Source organism: Heterodontus francisci, chromosome 49 (assembly GCF_036365525.1).
Source record: "Heterodontus francisci isolate sHetFra1 chromosome 49, sHetFra1.hap1, whole genome shotgun sequence".
Taxonomy (NCBI): domain Eukaryota; kingdom Metazoa; phylum Chordata; class Chondrichthyes; order Heterodontiformes; family Heterodontidae; genus Heterodontus; species Heterodontus francisci.
This window is the reverse complement of record NC_090419.1, coordinates 6,195,770-6,214,603: the sequence shown is the minus strand read 5'-3', so window position 1 is coordinate 6,214,603 and position 18,834 is coordinate 6,195,770. Positions and strand designations below refer to the sequence as shown.

Sequence of the window (18,834 nt, the reverse complement as noted above, 5' to 3'; positions counted from 1 at the left end):
CTCTCCCTCTCTGACCCTCTCAGCCCACTCTCTCTCTCCCTCTCAGCCCACTCTCCCTCTCCCTCCCTGACCCTCTCAGCCCACTCTCTCTCTCCCTCTCAGCCCACTCTCCCTCCCTGACCCTCTCAGCCCACTCTCTCTCTCCCTCTCTGACCCTCTCAGCCTACTCGCTCTCTCCCTCTCCCTCCCTGACCCTCTCAGCCCACTCTCTCTCTCCCTCTCAGCCCACTCTGTCTCTCCCGCCCTGACCCTCTCTCCCTCTCAGCCCACTCCCTCTCCCTCCCTGACCCTCCTCCCTCTCAGCCCACTCTCTCTCTCCCTCTCCCTCCCTGACCCTCTCAGCCCACTCTGTCTCTCGCTCTCCGTCCCTCACCCTCTCTCCCTCTGAGCCGACTCTCTCTCACCCTCTCCCTCCCTGACCTTCTCTCCCTCTCTGTCCCTGACCCTCTCTCCCTCTCAGCCGACTCTCTCTCTCCCTCCCTGACCCTCTCAGCCCACTCTGTCTCTCGCTCTCTGACCCTCTCAGCCCACTCTCTCTCTCCCTCTCAGCCCACTCTCTCTCTCCCTCCCTCCCTGACCCTCTCAGCCCACTCTCTCTCTCCCTCTCAGCCCACTCTCTCTCTCCCTCTCCCTCCCTGACCCTCTCAGCCCACTCTCTCTCCCTCTCCCTCCCTGACCCTCTCAGCCCACTCTCCCTCTCCCTCCCTGACCCTCTCAGCCCACTCTCTCTCTCCCTCTCCCTCCCTGACCCTCTCAGCCCACTCTCTCTCTCCCTCTCAGCCCACTCTCCCTCTCCCTCCCTGACCCTCTCAGCCCACTCTCTCTCTCCCTCTCAGCCCACTCTCCCTCTCCCTCCCTGACCCTCTCAGCCCACTCTCTCTCTCCCTCTCAGCCCACTCTCCCTCTCCCTCCCTGACCCTCTCAGCCCACTCTCTCGCTCCCTCTCTGACCCTCTCAGCCCACTCTCTCTCTCCCTCTCCCTCCCTGACCCTCTCAGCCCACTCTCTCTCTCCCTCTCCCTCCCTGACCCTCTCAGCCCACTCTCTCTCTCCCTCTCAGCCCACTCTGTCTCTCCCGCCCTGACCCTCTCTCCCTCAGCCCACTCTCCCTCTCCCTCCCTGACCCTCCTCCCTCTCAGCCCACTCTCTCTCTCCCTCTCCCTCCCTGACCTTCTCTCGCTCTCTGTCCCTGACCCTCTCTCCCTCTGAGCCCACTCTCTCTCTCCCTTTCCCTGACCCTCTCTCCCTCTCAGCCCACTCTGTCTCTCGCTCTCTGTCCCTGACCCTCCCTCCCTCTCAGCCGACTCTCTCTCTCCCTCTACCTCCCTGACCCTGTCAGCCCACTCTCTCGCTCCCTCTCTGACCCTCTCAGCCCACTCTCTCTCTCCCTCTACCTCCCTGACCCTGTCAGCCCACTCTGTCTCTCGATCTCTGTCCCTGACCCTCTCTCCCTCTGAGCCCACTCTCTCTCTCCCCTTCCCTGACCCTCTCTCCCTCTCAGCCCACTCTGTCTCTCGCTCTCTGTCCCTGACCCTCTCTCCCTCTGAGCCCACTCTCTCTCTCCCCTTCCCTGACCCTCTCTCCCTCTGAGCCCACTCTCTCTCTCCCTCCCCGTCCCCGGCCCGCTCTCCCTCCCCGTCCCCGGCCCGCTCTCCCTCCCCGTCCCCGGCCCGCTCTCCCTCCCCGTCCCCGGCCCGCTCTCCCTCCCCGTCCCCGATCCGCTCTCCCTATCCGCCCCCGACCCGCTCTCCCTATCCGCCCCCGACCCGCTCTCCCTATCCGCCCCCGACCCGCTCTCCCTATCCGCCCCCGACCCGCTCTCCCTATCCGCCCCCGACCCGCTCTCCCTATCCGCCCCCGACCCGCTCTCCCTATCCGCCCCCGACCCGCTCTCCCTATCCGCCCCCGACCCGCTCTCCCTATCCGCCCCCGACCCGCTCTCCCTATCCGCCCCCGACCCGCTCTCCCTATCCGCCCCCGACCGGCTCTCCCTATCCGCCCCCGACCGACTCTCCCTATACGCCCCCGACCGACTCTCCCTATACGCCCCCGACCGACTCTCCCTATACGCCCCCGACCGACTCTCCCTCCCCGTCCCCGACCGACTCTCCCTCCCCGTCCCCGACTCTCCCTCCCCGACTCCCCCTCTCCGTCCCTGACCCTCTCTCCCTCCCCGTCCCCGACCCTCTCCCTCCCCGCCCCTGATCCACTCAGTCCTAGTCTCTCTTTCTGTCTGTCCCTGACCCTCCTCTCCCTGTCTGTCCTGACCCTCTCTCCCTATCTGCCCCGATCCTCTTTCCCTGCCTCTCTCTCTCTCTCTCTGTCCCTGACCCTCTCTCCCTCTCTGTCTGTCCCTGACCCTCTCTCCCTATCTCTCTATATGCCCCGATCCTCTTTCCCTGTCTCTCTCTCTCTCTCTGTCCCTGACCCTCCTCTCTCTGTCTGTCCCTGACCCTCTCTCTATATCTCTCTATATGCCCCGATCCTCTTTCCCTGTCTCTCTCTCTCTCTGTCTGTCCCTGACCCTCCTCTCTCTGTCTGTCCCTGACCCTCTCTCTCCATCTCTCTATCTGCCTCGATCCTCTTTCCCTGTCTCTCTCTCTCTCTGTCTGTCCCTGACCCTCCTCTCCCTGTCTGTCCTGACCCTATCTGCCCCGATCCTCTTTCCCTGTCTCTCTCTCTCTCTCTGTCTGTCCCTGACGCTCTCTCCCTGTCTCGCCATCCGTCTCTCTCTCTCAGTCTGTCTGTCTCTCTCTCCCCCTCATCCTCTCTCCCTGTCTCTTAGTCCCTGCCTCTCTCTCTGTGTCTGTCCCTGACACTCTCTCCTCGTCTTTCTCTCTCTATCCCTCATTCTCTCCCCGTCTTAGTCCCTGTCTCTCTCTCTCCCCCCCGACCCTCTCTCCCTTTCTCTCAGTCCGTGTCTCACTTTCTCTCCCTCTCCACCTGTCCCCCACCCCTCCAGTCCGTCTGTCTCTCTCCCTCTCTGTCCCTGACTCACTCTCCTCTCTCTTTGTTCGTCTTGTCTGTCTCTCCTTCTCTCTTTTTGTCCTCTCTTTCCCCCTAACTCTCTCTCTGTCCATCTCTCTCTCTTCCTTTATTCTTTCTCTCTTTCCCTGTGTGTGTCCCTCGCTCTCTGCTTCTGTCCCTTTCCTCACCTCTCCCTCTCCCTCTCACCACTGCCCGCTCCTCGCTCTCTGACACTCGCTTGTGCGCACACACACGCACACTCACACAACAATCCTGCAGTCAGACCTGTACACAAAACATGGACAAACACTCTCTCAACAACAGCACCGACACTGTTCACACGCCACGACAATAAGCCACCACATCCCCCACCCCACAATTACGGGCGAGGCGATGAGGAAGGGTGAACTCTGAAGGAAGCTGGTGAACACCGTGTCGCTGCCGACGTGTCCAGCAACCGTTTCGCCGTGTTGCTGTTGGAAGGTTTCGCACCGGGACTGGGGCAGAATTTTGTTGAGAGCCTCCTTCCAAACGAGTCAAGGAGCTCGTTCTTTGTGGTGGCGAAGACGATGAATGCAGCATGCCGAGCGCGGAGAGACATTACTGAATCTGTCCGCTGGTGGTAGAAACACGTCACGGGGAGGGCAGTGGTTTCGGTTTCACCGACAGCGACACAGCTACACAGAATATTTACCTGAGAACAAGCACTTCATTCTTGAATGCCTGGAGCTGCTCAGGAGTTGGATAGGTCACTTTCAGAATCTTAATAGCAACATCACCTGTAACATAGGGAGAAGTTCACAAATATCAGAGGGACTGTCACGGGGGGACACGGACATGCAGCCAGAAGAGGGAACGGGGGATTATTTACTCCTGGAGGAGATAGGGAGGGAGAGAAGGGAGGAGGGGAGGTAAAGGCGGGCAGGGAGAGAGGGGCGAGAGGAGAACGAGAGGGAAAGAGCGAGGAGAGGGGGAGTGGGAAGGAAAGGGAGAGAAAGTGGGAGCAAGGAAGTGGGGGGTGGGTACAGAATATGAAAGTGATCATAAAGTGAGTCTTATACACTCACTGCAAGAGACAGGCAGACAGTCACAGAACACAGAGACAAACACACAGGAGAGAGAGTGGGGGGAGAGAGAGAGACACACACACACTGGAGATAGAGAGAGTTGGGGGAGAGAGAGAGAGACACACACACACACTGGAGATAGAGAGAGTGGGGAGAGAGAGAGAGACACACACACTGGAGATAGAGAGAGTGGGGAGAGAGAGAGAGACACACACACACACACTGGAGATAGAGAGAGTGGGGAGAGAGAGAGAGACACACACACACTGGAGATAGAGAGAGTGGGGAGAGAGAGAGAGACACACACACACACACTGGAGATAGAGAGAGTGGGGAGAGAGAGAGACACACACACACACTGGAGATAGAGAGAGTGGGGGGAGAGAGAGAGAGACACACACACACACACTGGAGATAGAGAGAGTGGGGAGAGAGAGAGAGACACACACACACACACTGGAGATAGAGAGAGTGGGGAGAGAGAGAGAGACACACACACACACTGGAGATAGAGAGAGTGGGGAGAGAGAGAGAGACACACACACACACTGGAGATAGAGAGAGTGGGGAGAGAGAGAGAGACACACACACACTGGAGATAGAGAGAGTGGGGGGAGAGAGAGAGACACACACACACACACTGGAGATAGAGAGAGTGGGGAGAGAGAGAGAGACACACACACACACTGGAGATAGAGAGAGTGGGGAGAGAGAGACACACACACACACACACACACTGGAGATGGAGAGTGTGGGGCGAGAGAGAGAGAGACACACACACACACTGGAGATAGAGAGAGTGGGGAGAGAGAGAGAGACACACACATACTGGAGATAGAGAGAGTGGGGAGAGAGAGAGACACACACACACACTGGAGATAGAGAGAGTGGGGAGAGAGAGAGAGACACACACACACACTGGAGATAGAGAGAGTGGGGAGAGAGAGAGAGACACACACACACACTGGAGATAGAGAGTGTGGGGGGAGAGAGAGAGAGACACACACACACACTGGAGATAGAGAGAGTGGGGAGAGAGAGAGAGACACACACACACTGGAGATAGAGAGAGTGGGGAGAGAGAGACACACACACACACACACACTGGAGATAGAGAGTGTGGGGCGAGAGAGAGAGAGACACACACACACACTGGAGATAGAGAGAGTGGGGAGAGAGAGAGACACACACACACACACTGGAGATAGAGAGAGTGGGGAGAGAGAGAGACACACACACACACACTGGAGATAGAGAGAGTGGGGAGAGAGAGAGAGACACACACACACACTGGAGATAGAGAGAGTGGCGAGAGAGAGAGACACACACACACACTGGAGATAGAGAGAGTGGGGGGAGAGAGAGAGAGACACACACACACACTGGAGATAGAGAGAGTGGGGGGAGAGAGAGAGAGACACACACACACACTGGAGATAGAGAGAGTGGGGAGAGAGAGAGAGACACACACACACACTGGAGATAGAGAGAGTGGGGAGAGAGAGACACACACACACACACACACTGGAGATAGAGAGTGTGGGGCGAGAGAGAGAGACACACACACACACACTGGAGATAGAGAGAGTGGGGAGAGAGAGAGACACACACACACACTGGAGATAGAGAGAGTGGGGAGAGAGAGAGAGACAGACACACAGGAGATAGAGAGAGTGGGGAGAGAGAGAGAGACACACACACACACACTGGAGATAGAGAGAGTGGGGAGAGAGAGAGAGACACACACACACACACTGGAGATAGAGAGAGTGGGGAGAGAGAGAGACACACACACACACTGGAGATAGAGAGAGTGGGGAGAGAGAGAGAGACAGACACACAGAAGATAGAGAGAGTGGGGAGAGAGAGAGAGACACACACACACACACTGGAGATAGAGAGAGTGGGGAGAGAGAGAGAGACACACACACACACACTGGAGATAGAGAGAGAGTGGGGAGAGAGAGAGACACACACACACAGGAGATAGAGAGAGTGGGGAGAGAGAGAGACACACACACACACACACTGGAGATAGAGAGAGTGGGGAGAGAGAGAGACACACACACACACTGGAGATAGAGAGAGTGGGGAGAGAGAGAGACACACACACACACTGGAGATAGAGAGAGTGGGGAGAGAGAGAGAGACAGACACACAGGAGATAGAGAGAGTGGGGAGAGAGAGAGAGACACACACACACACACTGGAGATAGAGAGAGTGGGGAGAGAGAGAGACACACACACACACACTGGAGATAGAGAGAGTGGGGAGAGAGAGAGACACATACACACACTGGAGATAGAGAGAGTGGGGAGAGAGAGAGACACACACACACACTGGAGATAGAGAGAGTGGGGAGAGAGAGAGAGACAGACACACAGGAGATAGAGAGAGTGGGGAGAGAGAGAGAGACACACACACACACACTGGAGATAGAGAGAGTGGGGAGAGAGAGAGAGACACACACACACACACTGGAGATAGAGAGAGTGGGGAGAGAGAGAGACACACACACACAGGAGATAGAGAGAGTGGGGAGAGAGAGAGACACACACACACACTGGAGATAGAGAGAGTGGGGAGAGAGAGAGAGACACACACACACACTGGAGATAGAGAGAGTGGGGAGAGAGAGAGAGAGACACACACACACGCTGGAGATAGAGAGAGTGGGGAGAGAGAGAGACACACACACACAGGAGATAGAGAGAGTGGGGAGAGAGAGAGACACACACACACACACACACTGGAGATAGAGAGAGTGGGGAGAGAGAGAGACACACACACACTGGAGATAGAGAGAGTGGAGAGACAGGCACACACACAGGAGATAGAGAGTGGAGAGACAGAGAGAGAGATAGAGACAGACACACAGGAGAGAGAGAGAGTGGAGAGAGAGGGAGACAGAGTGGTGAGAGAGACATGCAAGAGACAGGGGAGGGGGTGGGGGGGAGAGGGAGAGTGAGAGAGACAGACATACTGGAGACAGAGAGCGTGGAGAGAGAGAGGGAGAAAGGGTTGGGAGAGAGGCAAGGAGGGGAAGAGGGACAGACAGAGACAAACCAGGCAGACAGCGATGGGGAGAAGGAGCAGGCATTAAACTGAGGAAAGAGACAGCTCGAACCTGGGTGAGAAAGAGGTGCTAATATTAAATTCCCCACTGTCGAATCAGTCATTGCAAGAACCAGGAGAGGAGAGAGGTCAGCATTCTGAAAGGCAAGCAACCACGCTGCCCTGTGCTTAGCGTGCTCCTGTCCTCTCCCTGCCGCGTTCTTGCCCCTGTATTTACCATGCCACTTTGCTTTGTATACAGTCCCGAAAGACCCTGCTCCAATCCTTTTCAGTATGTTTATCTCGCTGCCTTGGATCTCCCAGTAGATGCTGGAATCTCTGTACGGCCGCGCCCTCTGGAAAACAAGCAAGACGGAGTTAATCACACACCGCAGAGTGGGCGGCCCCTCACTCACAGGGTGATCTCTCCGAAAGGACCCCCTCTCCCATAGGGAGACCCTTCACTCAAAGGCCGATTACCACTCCCCCAATTCAGTTCCGACAGACTCAAAACAGTGGTGTGAAGTTAACGGAACACCCACAGACAGCGGCTGCGCTAGCTCATGCTGATACGCCCCGGGTCGTGTTCGCCTTCGTTTTGCACCCCGGGCCGCGTTAGCCTGTGTAATGCACTCCAGCCTGTGTTGTAGCCCGTAGACGTCGGCAATCGGAGCAGGATGAGGGCATACAGCCCCTCTAGCCTGCTCCTGCACTCCCCCACTAACCCCCCCTCCCCGTCCCCTACCCCTACCCTTGCCCGGCTGTTACCCTGTCACTGACTTTCTGCCACGTTACTCTTAGCGGGTCTTAAGGAGCTTCATCTCGAATAAGGTCGCGTGCATACCTGGAGTGCTGGGTACAGTTCTGGGTCCTGGTACCCGTGCCCGCCCGTGACCCGAGCACCCGCCGCTCTGCTCACCACTTTCCTCCTGTCGTCCGACGACGACAGTTTCCTCTCCCGGTTTGGCGTCACCGGCGACTTGGGCTGCGGAGTCGCTGGTCCCTGCGGTGAGGCCGAGTAGGGCGGGCTGGGTGACTGCTTGCAGGACCCTGGGGGGGGGGGGGGGGGGGGAGAGGGAAAATCAGAGGTCACAGCGTCACGCTCCCACGAGAGGTGTCAAACACCCACCCCGCCTCAAGTACCGCCGTACAGCCACCCCGGTGAACTGCACGCCTGCCCCGACCCGCGTGTACTGTCCTTTTCTTCCCCATGTAGTACACACCCACCCATTCCGTAATCTGGGCCCCTGCGTTCTGTACCCCGGGCCCCTGTGTGTGTTATACCCTGAGCCCCTGTGTGTGTTATACCCTGGGCCCCTGTGTGTGTTATACCCTGGGCTCCTGTGTGTGTTATACCCTGAGCCCCTGTGTGTGTTAAACCCTGAGCCCCTGTGTGTGTTATACCCTGGGCCCCTGTGTGTGTTATACCCTGGGCTCCTGTGTGTGTTATACCCTGAGCCCCTGTGTGTGTTATACCCTGGTCCCTGTGTGTGTTATACTCTGGGTCCCTGTGTGTGTTAAACCCTGGGCCCCTGTGTGTGTTAAACCCTGGTCCCTGTGTGTGTTATACTCTGGGTCCCTGTGTGTGTTAAACCCTGGGTCCCTGTGTGTGTTATACTCTGGTCCCTGTGTGTGTTATACTCTGGGTCCCTGTGTGTGTTAAACCCTGGGCCCCTGTGTGTGTTAAACCCTGGTCCCTGTGTGTGTTATACTCTGGGTCCCTGTGTGTGTTAAACCCTGGGTCCCTGTGTGTGTTATACTCTGGTCCCTGTGTGTGTTATACTCTGGGTCCCTGTGTGTGTTAAACCCTGGGTCCCTGTGTGTGTTATACTCTGGTCCCTGTGTGTGTTATACTCTGGTCCCTGTGTGTGTTATACCCTGAGCCCCTGTGTGTGTTATACCCTGGTCCCTGTGTGTGTTATACTCTGGGTCCCTGTGTGTGTTAAACCCTGGGTCCCTGTGTGTGTTATACTCTGGGTCCCTGTGTGTGTTAAACCCTGGGCTCCTGTGTGTGTTATACTCTGGGTCCCTGTGTGTGTTATACTCTGGGTCCCTGTGTGTGTTAAACCCTGGGCTCCTGTGTGTGTTATACTCTGGGTCCCTGTGTGTGTTATACCCTGGGCCCCTGTGTGTGTAATACCCTGGGCCCCTGTGTGTGTAATACCCTGGGCTCCTGTGTGTGTTATACCCTGGGCTCCTGTGTGTGTTATACCCTGGTCCCTGTGTGTGTTAAACCCTGGGCTCCTGTGTGTGTTATACTCTGGGTCCCTGTGTGTGTTATACCCTGGGCACCTGTGTGTGTAATACCCAGGGCCCCTGTGTGTGTAATACCCTGGGCCCCTGTGTGTGTAATACCCTGGGCCCCTGTGTGTGTAATACCCTGGGCTCCTGTGTGTGTTATACCCTGGGCTCCTGTGTGTGTTATACCCTGGGCTCCTGTGTGTGTTATACCCTGGGCCCCTGTGTGTGTTATACCCTGAGCCCCTGTGTGTGTTATACCCTGGACCCCTGTGTGTGTTATACCCTGGGCCCCTGTGTGTGTTATACCCTGGTCCCTGTGTGTGTTAAACCCTGGGCTCCTGTGTGTGTTATACTCTGGGTCCCTGTGTGTGTTATACCCTGGGCACCTGTGTGTGTAATACCCAGGGCCCCTGTGTGTGTAATACCCTGGGCCCCTGTGTGTGTAATACCCTGGGCCCCTGTGTGTGTAATACCCTGGGCTCCTGTGTGTGTAATACCCTGGGCCCCTGTGTGTGTTATACCCTGAGCCCCTGTGTGTGTTATACCCTGGGTCCCTGTGTGTGTAATACCCTGGGTCCCTGTGTGTGTTAAACCCTGGGTCCCTGTGTGTGTTATACCCTGGGCCCCTGTGTGTGTAATACCCTGGGCCCCTGTGTGTGTTATACCCTGAGCCCCTGTGTGTGTTATACCCTGGGTCCCTGTGTGTGTAATACCCTGGGTCCCTGTGTGTGTTAAACCCTGGGTCCCTGTGTGTGTTATACCCTGGGTCCCTGTGTGTGTAATACCCTGGGTCCCTGTGTGTGTAATACCCTGGGCCCCTGTGTGTGTTATACTCTGGGTCCCTGTGTGTGTTATACCCTGGGTCCCTGTGTGTGTAATACCCTGGGCCCCTGTGTGTGTTATACTCTGGGTCCCTGTGTGTGTTAAACCCTGGGCTCCTGTGTGTGTAATACCCTGGGCCCCTGTGTGTGTTATACTCTGGGTCCCTGTGTGTGTTAAACCCTGGGCTCCTGTGTGTGTAATACCCTGGGCCCCTGTGTGTGTAATACCCTGGGTCCCTGTGTGTGTTAAACCCTGGGCTCCTGTGTGTGTTACACCCTGGGTCCCTGTGTGCGTTATACCCTGGGCCCCTGTGTGTGTTATACCCTGGGTCCCCGTGTGTGTTACACCCTGGGTCCCTGTGTGTGTTATACCCTGGGCCCCTGTGTGCGTTATACCCTGGGTCCCTGTGTGTGTTATACCCTGGGCCCCTGTGTGCGTTATACCCTGGGTCCCCGTGTGTGTTACACCCTGGGCCCCTGTGTGTGTTATACCCTGGGTCCCTGTGTGTGTTATACCCTGGGTCCCCGTGTGTGTTATACCCTGGGTCCCCGTGTGTGTTACACCCTGGGTCCCTGTGTGTGTTATACCCTGGGCCCCTGTGTTCTGTACCCTGGGCCCCTGTGTGCGTTATACCCTGGGCCCCCGTGTGTGTTATATCCTGGGTCCCTGTGTGTGTTATACCCTGGGTCCCCGTGTGTGTTATACCCTGGGTCCCTGTGTTCTGTACCCTGGGTCCCTGTGTGTGTTATACCCTGGGCCCCTGTGTGTGTTATACCCTGGGCTCCTGTGTGTGTTATACCCTGGGCTCCTGTGTGTGTTATACCCTGGGCCCCTGTGTGTGTTATACCCTGAGCCCCTGTGTGTGTTATACCCTGGACCCCTGTGTGTGTTATACCCTGGGCCCCTGTGTGTGTTATACCCTGGTCCCTGTGTGTGTTAAACCCTGGGCTCCTGTGTGTGTTATACTCTGGGTCCCTGTGTGTGTTATACCCTGGGCACCTGTGTGTGTAATACCCAGGGCCCCTGTGTGTGTAATACCCTGGGCCCCTGTGTGTGTAATACCCTGGGCCCCTGTGTGTGTAATACCCTGGGCTCCTGTGTGTGTAATACCCTGGGCCCCTGTGTGTGTTATACCCTGAGCCCCTGTGTGTGTTATACCCTGGGTCCCTGTGTGTGTAATACCCTGGGTCCCTGTGTGTGTTAAACCCTGGGTCCCTGTGTGTGTTATACCCTGGGCCCCTGTGTGTGTAATACCCTGGGCCCCTGTGTGTGTTATACCCTGAGCCCCTGTGTGTGTTATACCCTGGGTCCCTGTGTGTGTAATACCCTGGGTCCCTGTGTGTGTTAAACCCTGGGTCCCTGTGTGTGTTATACCCTGGGTCCCTGTGTGTGTAATACCCTGGGTCCCTGTGTGTGTAATACCCTGGGCCCCTGTGTGTGTTATACTCTGGGTCCCTGTGTGTGTTATACCCTGGGTCCCTGTGTGTGTAATACCCTGGGCCCCTGTGTGTGTTATACTCTGGGTCCCTGTGTGTGTTATACTCTGGGTCCCTGTGTGTGTTAAACCCTGGGCTCCTGTGTGTGTAATACCCTGGGCCCCTGTGTGTGTTATACTCTGGGTCCCTGTGTGTGTTAAACCCTGGGCTCCTGTGTGTGTAATACCCTGGGCCCCTGTGTGTGTAATACCCTGGGTCCCTGTGTGTGTTAAACCCTGGGCTCCTGTGTGTGTTACACCCTGGGTCCCTGTGTGCGTTATACCCTGGGCCCCTGTGTGTGTTATACCCTGGGTCCCCGTGTGTGTTACACCCTGGGTCCCTGTGTGTGTTATACCCTGGGCCCCTGTGTGCGTTATACCCTGGGTCCCTGTGTGTGTTATACCCTGGGCCCCTGTGTGCGTTATACCCTGGGTCCCCGTGTGTGTTACACCCTGGGCCCCTGTGTGTGTTATACCCTGGGTCCCTGTGTGTGTTATACCCTGGGTCCCCGTGTGTGTTATACCCTGGGTCCCCGTGTGTGTTACACCCTGGGTCCCTGTGTGTGTTATACCCTGGGCCCCTGTGTTCTGTACCCTGGGCCCCTGTGTGCGTTATACCCTGGGCCCCCGTGTGTGTTATATCCTGGGTCCCTGTGTGTGTTATACCCTGGGTCCCCGTGTGTGTTATACCCTGGGTCCCTGTGTTCTGTACCCTGGGTCCCTGTGTGTGTTATACCCTGGGCCCCTGTGTTCTGTACCCTGGGTCCCCGTGTGTGTTATACCCTGGGCCCCTGTGTTCTGTACCCTGGGCCCTTGTGTGTGTTATACCCTGGGCCCCTGTGTTCTGTACCCTGGGCCCCTGTGTGCGTTATACCCTGGGCCCCCGTGTGTGTTATATCCTGGGTCCCTGTGTGTGTTATACCCTGGGTCCCTGTGTGTGTTATACCCTGGGCCCCTGTGTTCTGTACCCTGGGTCCCCGTGTGTGTTATACCCTGGGCCCCTGTGTTCTGTACCCTGGGCCCTTGTGTGTGTTATACCCTGGGCCCCTGCGTTCTGTACCCCGGGTCCCTGTGTGTGTTATACCCTGGGCCCCTGTGTGTGTTACACCCTGGGCCCCTGTGTTCTGTACCCTGGGTCCCTGTGTGTGTTATACCCTGGGTCCCCGTGTGTGTTATACCCTGGGTCCCCGTGTGTGTTATACCCTGGGCCCCTGTGTTCTGTACCCTGGGCCCTTGTGTGTGTTATACCCTGGGCCCCTGTGTTCTGTACCCTGGGTCCCTGTGTGTGTTATACCCTGGGCCCCTGTGTTCTGTACCCTGGGTCCCTGTGTGTGTTATACCCTGGGTCCCCGTGTGTGTTATACCCTGGGTCCCCGTGTGTGTTATACCCTGGGCCCCTGTGTTCTGTACCCTGGGCCCTTGTGTGTGTTATACCCTGGGCCCCTGCGTTCTGTACCCCGGGTCCCTGTGTGTGTTATACCCTGGGCCCCTGTGTGTGTTACACCCTGGGCCCTTGTGTGTGTTATACCCTGGGCCCCTGCGTTCTGTACCCCGGGTCCCTCTGTGTGTTATACCCTGGGCCCCTGTGTGTGTTATACCCTGGGCCCGTGTGTGTGTTACACCCTGGGCCCCTGTGTTCTGTACCCTGGGTCCCTGTGTGTGTTATACCCTGGGCCCCTGTGTGTGTTATACCCTGGGCCCCTGTGTGTGTTACACCCTGGGCCCTTGTGTGTGTTATACCCTGGGCCCCTGTGTTCTGTACCCTGGGTCCCTGTGTGTGTTATACCCTAGGTCTCTGTGTGTGTTACACCCTGGGTCCCTGTGTGTGTTATACCCTGTGCCCCTGTGTTCTGTACCCTGGGTCCCTGTGTGTGTTATACCCTGGGCCCCTGTGTGTGTTATACCCTGGGCCCTTGTGTGTGTTATACCCTGGGCCCCTGTGTTCTGTACCCTGGGTCCCTGTGTGTGTTATACCCTGGGCCCCTGTGTGTTATACCCTGGGTCCCTGTGTGTGTTATACCCTGGGCCCCTGTGTGTGTTACACCCTGGGTCCCTGTGTGTGTTACACCCTCGGCCCATGTGTGTGTTACACCTTGGGCCCTTGTGTGTGTTATACCCTGGGTCCCTGTGTGTGTTATACCCTGGGCCCCTGTGTGCGTTATACCCTGGGCCCCTGTGTTCTGTACCCTGGGTCCCTGTGTTCTGTACCCTGGGTCCCTGTGTGTGTTATACCCTGGGTCCCTGTGTGTGTTATACCCTGGGCCCCTGTGTGTGTTACACCCTGGGTCCCCGTGTGTGTTATACCCTGGGTCCCCGTGTGTGTTATACCCTGGGTCCCCGTGTGTGTTATACCCTGGGCCCCTGTGTTCTGTACCCTGGGCCCTTGTGTGTGTTATACCCTGGGTCCCCGTGTGTGTTATACCCTGGGCCCCTGTGTTCTGTACCCTGGGTCCCTGTGTGTGTTATACCCTGGGTCCCCGTGTGTGTTATACCCTGGGCCCCTGTGTTCTGTACCCTGGGCCCTTGTGTGTGTTATACCCTGGGTCCCTGTGTGTGTTATACCCTGGGCCCTTGTGTGTGTTATACCCTGGGCCCCTGCGTTCTGTACCCCGGGTCCCTGTGTGTGTTATACCCTAGGTCCATGTGTGTGTTACACCTTGGGCCCCTGTGTGCGTTATACCCTGGGTCCCTGTGTGTGTTATACCCTGGGCCCCTGTGTGTGTTACACCCTGGGCCCTTGTGTGTGTTATACCCTGGGTCCCTGTGTGTGTTATACCCTGGGCCCTTGTGTGTGTTATACCCTGGGCCCCTGCGTTCTGTACCCCGGGTCCCTGTGTGTGTTATACCCTAGGTCCATGTGTGTGTTACACCTTGGGCCCTTGTGTGTGTTATACCCTGGGCCCCTGTGTGTGTTACACCCTGGGCCCTTGTGTGTGTTATACCCTGGGCCCCTGTGTGTGTTATACCCTGGGCCCCTGTGTGTGTTACACCCTGGGCCCTTGTGTGTGTTATACCCTGGGCCCCTGCGTTCTGTACCCCGGGTCCCTGTGTGTGTTATACCCTGGGCCCCTGTGTGTGTTATACCCTGGGCCCCTGTGTTCTGTACCCTGGGTCCCTGTGTGTGTTATACCCTGGGCCCCTGTGTGTGTTATACCCTGTGCCCCTGTGTTCTGTACCCTGGGTCCCTGTGTGTGTTATACCCTGGGCCCCTGTGTGTGTTATACCCTGGGCCCTTGTGTGTGTTATACCCTGGGCCCCTGCGTTCTGTACCCCGGGTCCCTGTGTGTGTTATACCCTGGGCCCCTGTGTGCGTTATACCCTGGGCCCCTGTGTTCTGTACCCTGGGTCCCTGTGTGTGTTATACCCTGGGCCCCTGTGTGTGTTATACCCTGGGCCCCTGTGTGTGTTACACCCTGGGCCCCTGTGTGTGTTACACCCTGGGCTCTTGTGTGTGTTATACCCTGGGCCCCTGCGTTCTGTACCCCAGGTCCCTGTGTGTGTTATACCCTGGGCCCCTGTGTGTGTTACACCCTGGGTCCCTGTGTGCGTTATACCCTGGGCCCCTGTGTTCTGTACCCTGGGTCCCTGTGTGTGTTATACCCTAGGTCCCTGTGTGTGTTACACCCTGGTCCCTGTGTGTGTTATACCCTGTGCCCCTGTGTTCTGTACCATGGGCCCCTGTGTGTGTTATACCCTGGGCCCCTGTGTGTGTTATACCCTGGGCCCCTGTGTTCTGTACCCTGGGTCCCTGTGTGTGTTATACCCTGGGTCCCTGTGTGTGTTATACCCTGGGCCCCTGTGTGTGTTATACCCTGGGCCCCTGTGTGTGTTATACCCTGGGCCCCTGTGTGTGTTACACCCTGGGCCCTTGTGTGTGTTACACCCTGGGCCCTTGTGGGTGTTATACCCTGGGCCCCTGCGTTCTGTACCCCAGGTCCCTGTGTGTGTTATACCCTGGGCCCCTGTGTGTGTTACACCCTGGGTCCCTGTGTGCGTTATACCCTGGGCCCCTGTGTTCTGTACCCTAGGTCCCTGTGTGTGTTACACCCTGGGCCCCTGTGTGTGTTACACCCTCGGCCCCTGTGTGTGTTATACCCTGGGTCCCTGTGTGTGTTATACCCTGGGCCCCTGTGTGTGTTATACCCTGGGTCCCTGTGTGTGTTATACCCTGGGCCCCTGTGTTCTGTACCCTGGGTCCCTGTGTTCTGTACGCTGGGTCCCTGTGTGTGTTATACCCTGGGTCCGTGTGTGTGTTACACCTTGGGCCCCTGTGTGTGTTATTCCCTGGGGCCCTGTGTCTGTTATACCCTGGGGCCCTGTGTGTGTTACACCCTGGGTCCCTGTGTGTGTTACACCCTGGGTCCCTGTGTGTGTTATTCCCTGGGTCCCTGTGTGTGTTACACCCTGGGTCCCTGTGTGTGTTATACCCTGGGCCCCTGTGTTCTGTACCCTGGGTCCCTGTGTGTGTTATACCCTGGGCCATTGTGTTCTGTACCCTGGGTCCCTGTGTGTGTTATACCCTGGGCCCCTGTGTTCTGTACCCTGGGTCCCTGTGTGTGTTACACCCTGGGTCCCTGTGTGTGTTATTCCCTGGGTCCCTGTGTGTGTTACACCCTGGGTCCCTGTGTGTGTTACACCCTGGGCCATTGTGTTCTGTACCCTGGGTCCCTGTGTGTTATACCCTGGGCCCCTGTGTTCTGTACCCTGGGTCCCTGTGTGTGTTACACCCTGGGTCCCTGTGTGTGTTATTCCCTGGGTCCCTGTGTGTGTTACACCCTGGGTCCCTGTGTGTGTTATACCCTGGGCCCCTGTGTTCTGGACCCCGGGTCCCTGTGTGTGTTATTCCCTGGGTCCCTGTGTGTGTTATACCCTGGGTCCCTGTGTGTGTTATACCCTGGGCCCCTGTGTTCTGTACCCTGGGTCCCTGTGTGTGTTATACCCTGGGCCATTGTGTTCTGTACCCTGGGTCCCTGTGTGTGTTATACCCTGGGCCATTGTGTTCTGTACCCTGGGTCCCTGTGTGTGTTATACCCTGGGCCATTGTGTTCTGTACCCTGGGTCCCTGTGTGTGTTATACCCTGGGCCATTGTGTTCTGTACCCTGGGTCCCTGTGTGTGTTATACCCTGGGTCCCTGTGTGTGTTATACCCTGGGCCCCTGTGTTCTGTACCCTGGGTCCCTGTGTGTGTTATACCCTGGGCCCCTGTGTTCTGTACCCTGGGTCCCTGTGTGTATTATACCCTGGGCCCCTGTGTTCTGTACCCTGGGTCCCTGTGTGTATTATACCCTGGGCCCTTGTGTTCTGTACACTGGACCCGGTGTTCTGGAACATATCGAGTTCTCCATCAGCTTCCTCTTGGGACCCGGTCCGGAGGAAACACGGTAAGTTAAACCTAGAAACATAGGCCTATCCACCATTCAAAAAAGATCATGGTTGATGGTCTAATTCAGTACCCTATTCCCGCTTTCACCCCATATCCATTTGGCATGAAGAAATATATCTATCTCCTTGAATATATTTAATGACTTGGCCTCCACTGCCTCCTGCGGTAGAGAATTCCACAGGTTCACCACCCTCTGAGTGAAGAAATTTCTCCTCATCCCGGTTCTAAATGGCATACCCCATATCCTGAAACTGTGACCCCTGGTTCTGGACTCCTCAGCCATCGGGAACATCCTCCCTGCATCGGGTCTGTCTAGTCCTGTTCGAATTTTACAGGTTTCTATCAGATGCCGTCTCAAGAAAGTGAAACAGGAAACAACGAATAAACTTACCAACGACATGAGATTTCAGTGCATCCTGCAACATAGAAACATGAAACCATCAGCCCAAGAGAAACAGCTCAGCAATGAAGAAGAAACTTGAAACAAATGTGTTCAGCACCATGACATCAAACACAGGAAGACAGTAAACACCAATACTCAGTAACACAGAGTCTCACTGTCCTATAAACCCCAATACTCAGTAACACAGAGTCTCACTGTCCTATAAACACCAATACTCAGTAACACAGAGTCTCACTGTCCTATAAACCCCAATACTCAGTAACACAGAGTCTCACTGTCCGATAAACACCAATACTCAGTAACACAGAGTCTCACTGTCCTATAAACACCAATACTCAGTAACACAGAGTCTCACTGTCCTGTAAACCCCAATACTCAGTAACACAGAGTCTCACTGTCCTATAAACCCCAATACTCAGTAACACAGAGTCTCACTGTCCTATAAACCCCAATACTCAGTAACACAGAGTCTCACTGTCCTATAAACCCCAATACTCAGTAACACAGAGTCTCACTGTCCTATAAACCCCAATACTCAGTAACACAGAGTCTCACTGTCCTATAAACCCCAATACTCAGTAACACAGAGTCTCACTGTCCTATAAACCCCAATACTCAGTAACACAGAGTCTCACTGTCCTGTAAACACCAATACTCAGTAACACAGAGTCTCACTGTCCTATAAACCCCAATACTCAGTAACACAGAGTCTCACTGTCCTATAAACCCCAATACTCAGTAACACAGAGTCTCACTGTCCTGTAAACCCCAATACTCAGTAACACAGAGTCTCACTGTCCTATAAACCCCAATACTCAGTAACACAGAGTCTCACTGTCCTATAAACCCCAATACTCAGTAACACAGAGTCTCACTGTCCGATAAACACCAATACTCAGTAACACAGAGTCTCACTGTCCTATAAACCCCAATACTCAGTAACACAGAGTCTCACTGTCCTATAAACCCCAATACTCAGTAACACAGAATCTCACTGTCCTGTAAACCCCAATACTCAGTAACACAGAGTCTCACTGTCCTATAAACACCAATACTCAGTAACACAGAATCTCACTGTCCAGTAAACACCAATACTCAGTAACACAGAGTCTCACTGTCCTGCAAACACCAATACTCAGAAACAGAGTCTCACTGTCCTATAAAAACCAATACTCAGTAACAGAGTCTCACTGTCCTATAAACCCCAATACTCAGTAACACAGAGTCTCACTGTCCTATAAACCCCAATACTCAGTAACACAGAATCTCACTGTCCTGTAAACCCCAATACTCAGTAACACAGAGTCTCACTGTCCTATAAACACCAATACTCAGTAACACAGAATCTCACTGTCCAGTAAACACCAATACTCAGTAACACAGAGTCTCACTGTCCTGTAAACACCAATACTCAGTAACACAG

At 55.8% G+C, this 18,834-nt stretch overlaps 1 protein-coding gene across 2 annotated transcripts in view; it reads right to left on the bottom strand.

The window, feature by feature from the left end:
• Nucleotides 1-17,441, bottom strand: part of LOC137358230 (RAF proto-oncogene serine/threonine-protein kinase-like) — a 30,966-nt gene extending 13,525 nt beyond the window's left edge. Inside the window, exons 1-4 of one of the 2 annotated variants that reach the window (XM_068024117.1) lie at nucleotides 17,400-17,441; nucleotides 8,008-8,138; nucleotides 7,327-7,444; nucleotides 3,661-3,745 (exon numbers count right to left, since the gene is read on the bottom strand). In XM_068024117.1, the coding sequence (XP_067880218.1) occupies nucleotides 3,661-3,745; nucleotides 7,327-7,444; nucleotides 8,008-8,138; nucleotides 17,400-17,433 (368 nt within the window). In that variant the 5' untranslated portion in view covers nucleotides 17,434-17,441. Of the gene's footprint in view, nucleotides 1-3,660; nucleotides 3,746-7,326; nucleotides 7,445-7,932; nucleotides 8,139-17,399 lie in introns of both variants that reach the window. The other variant, XM_068024116.1, reaches the window with a different exon arrangement.
• Between the last annotated feature and the right edge of the window lie 1,393 nt (nucleotides 17,442-18,834).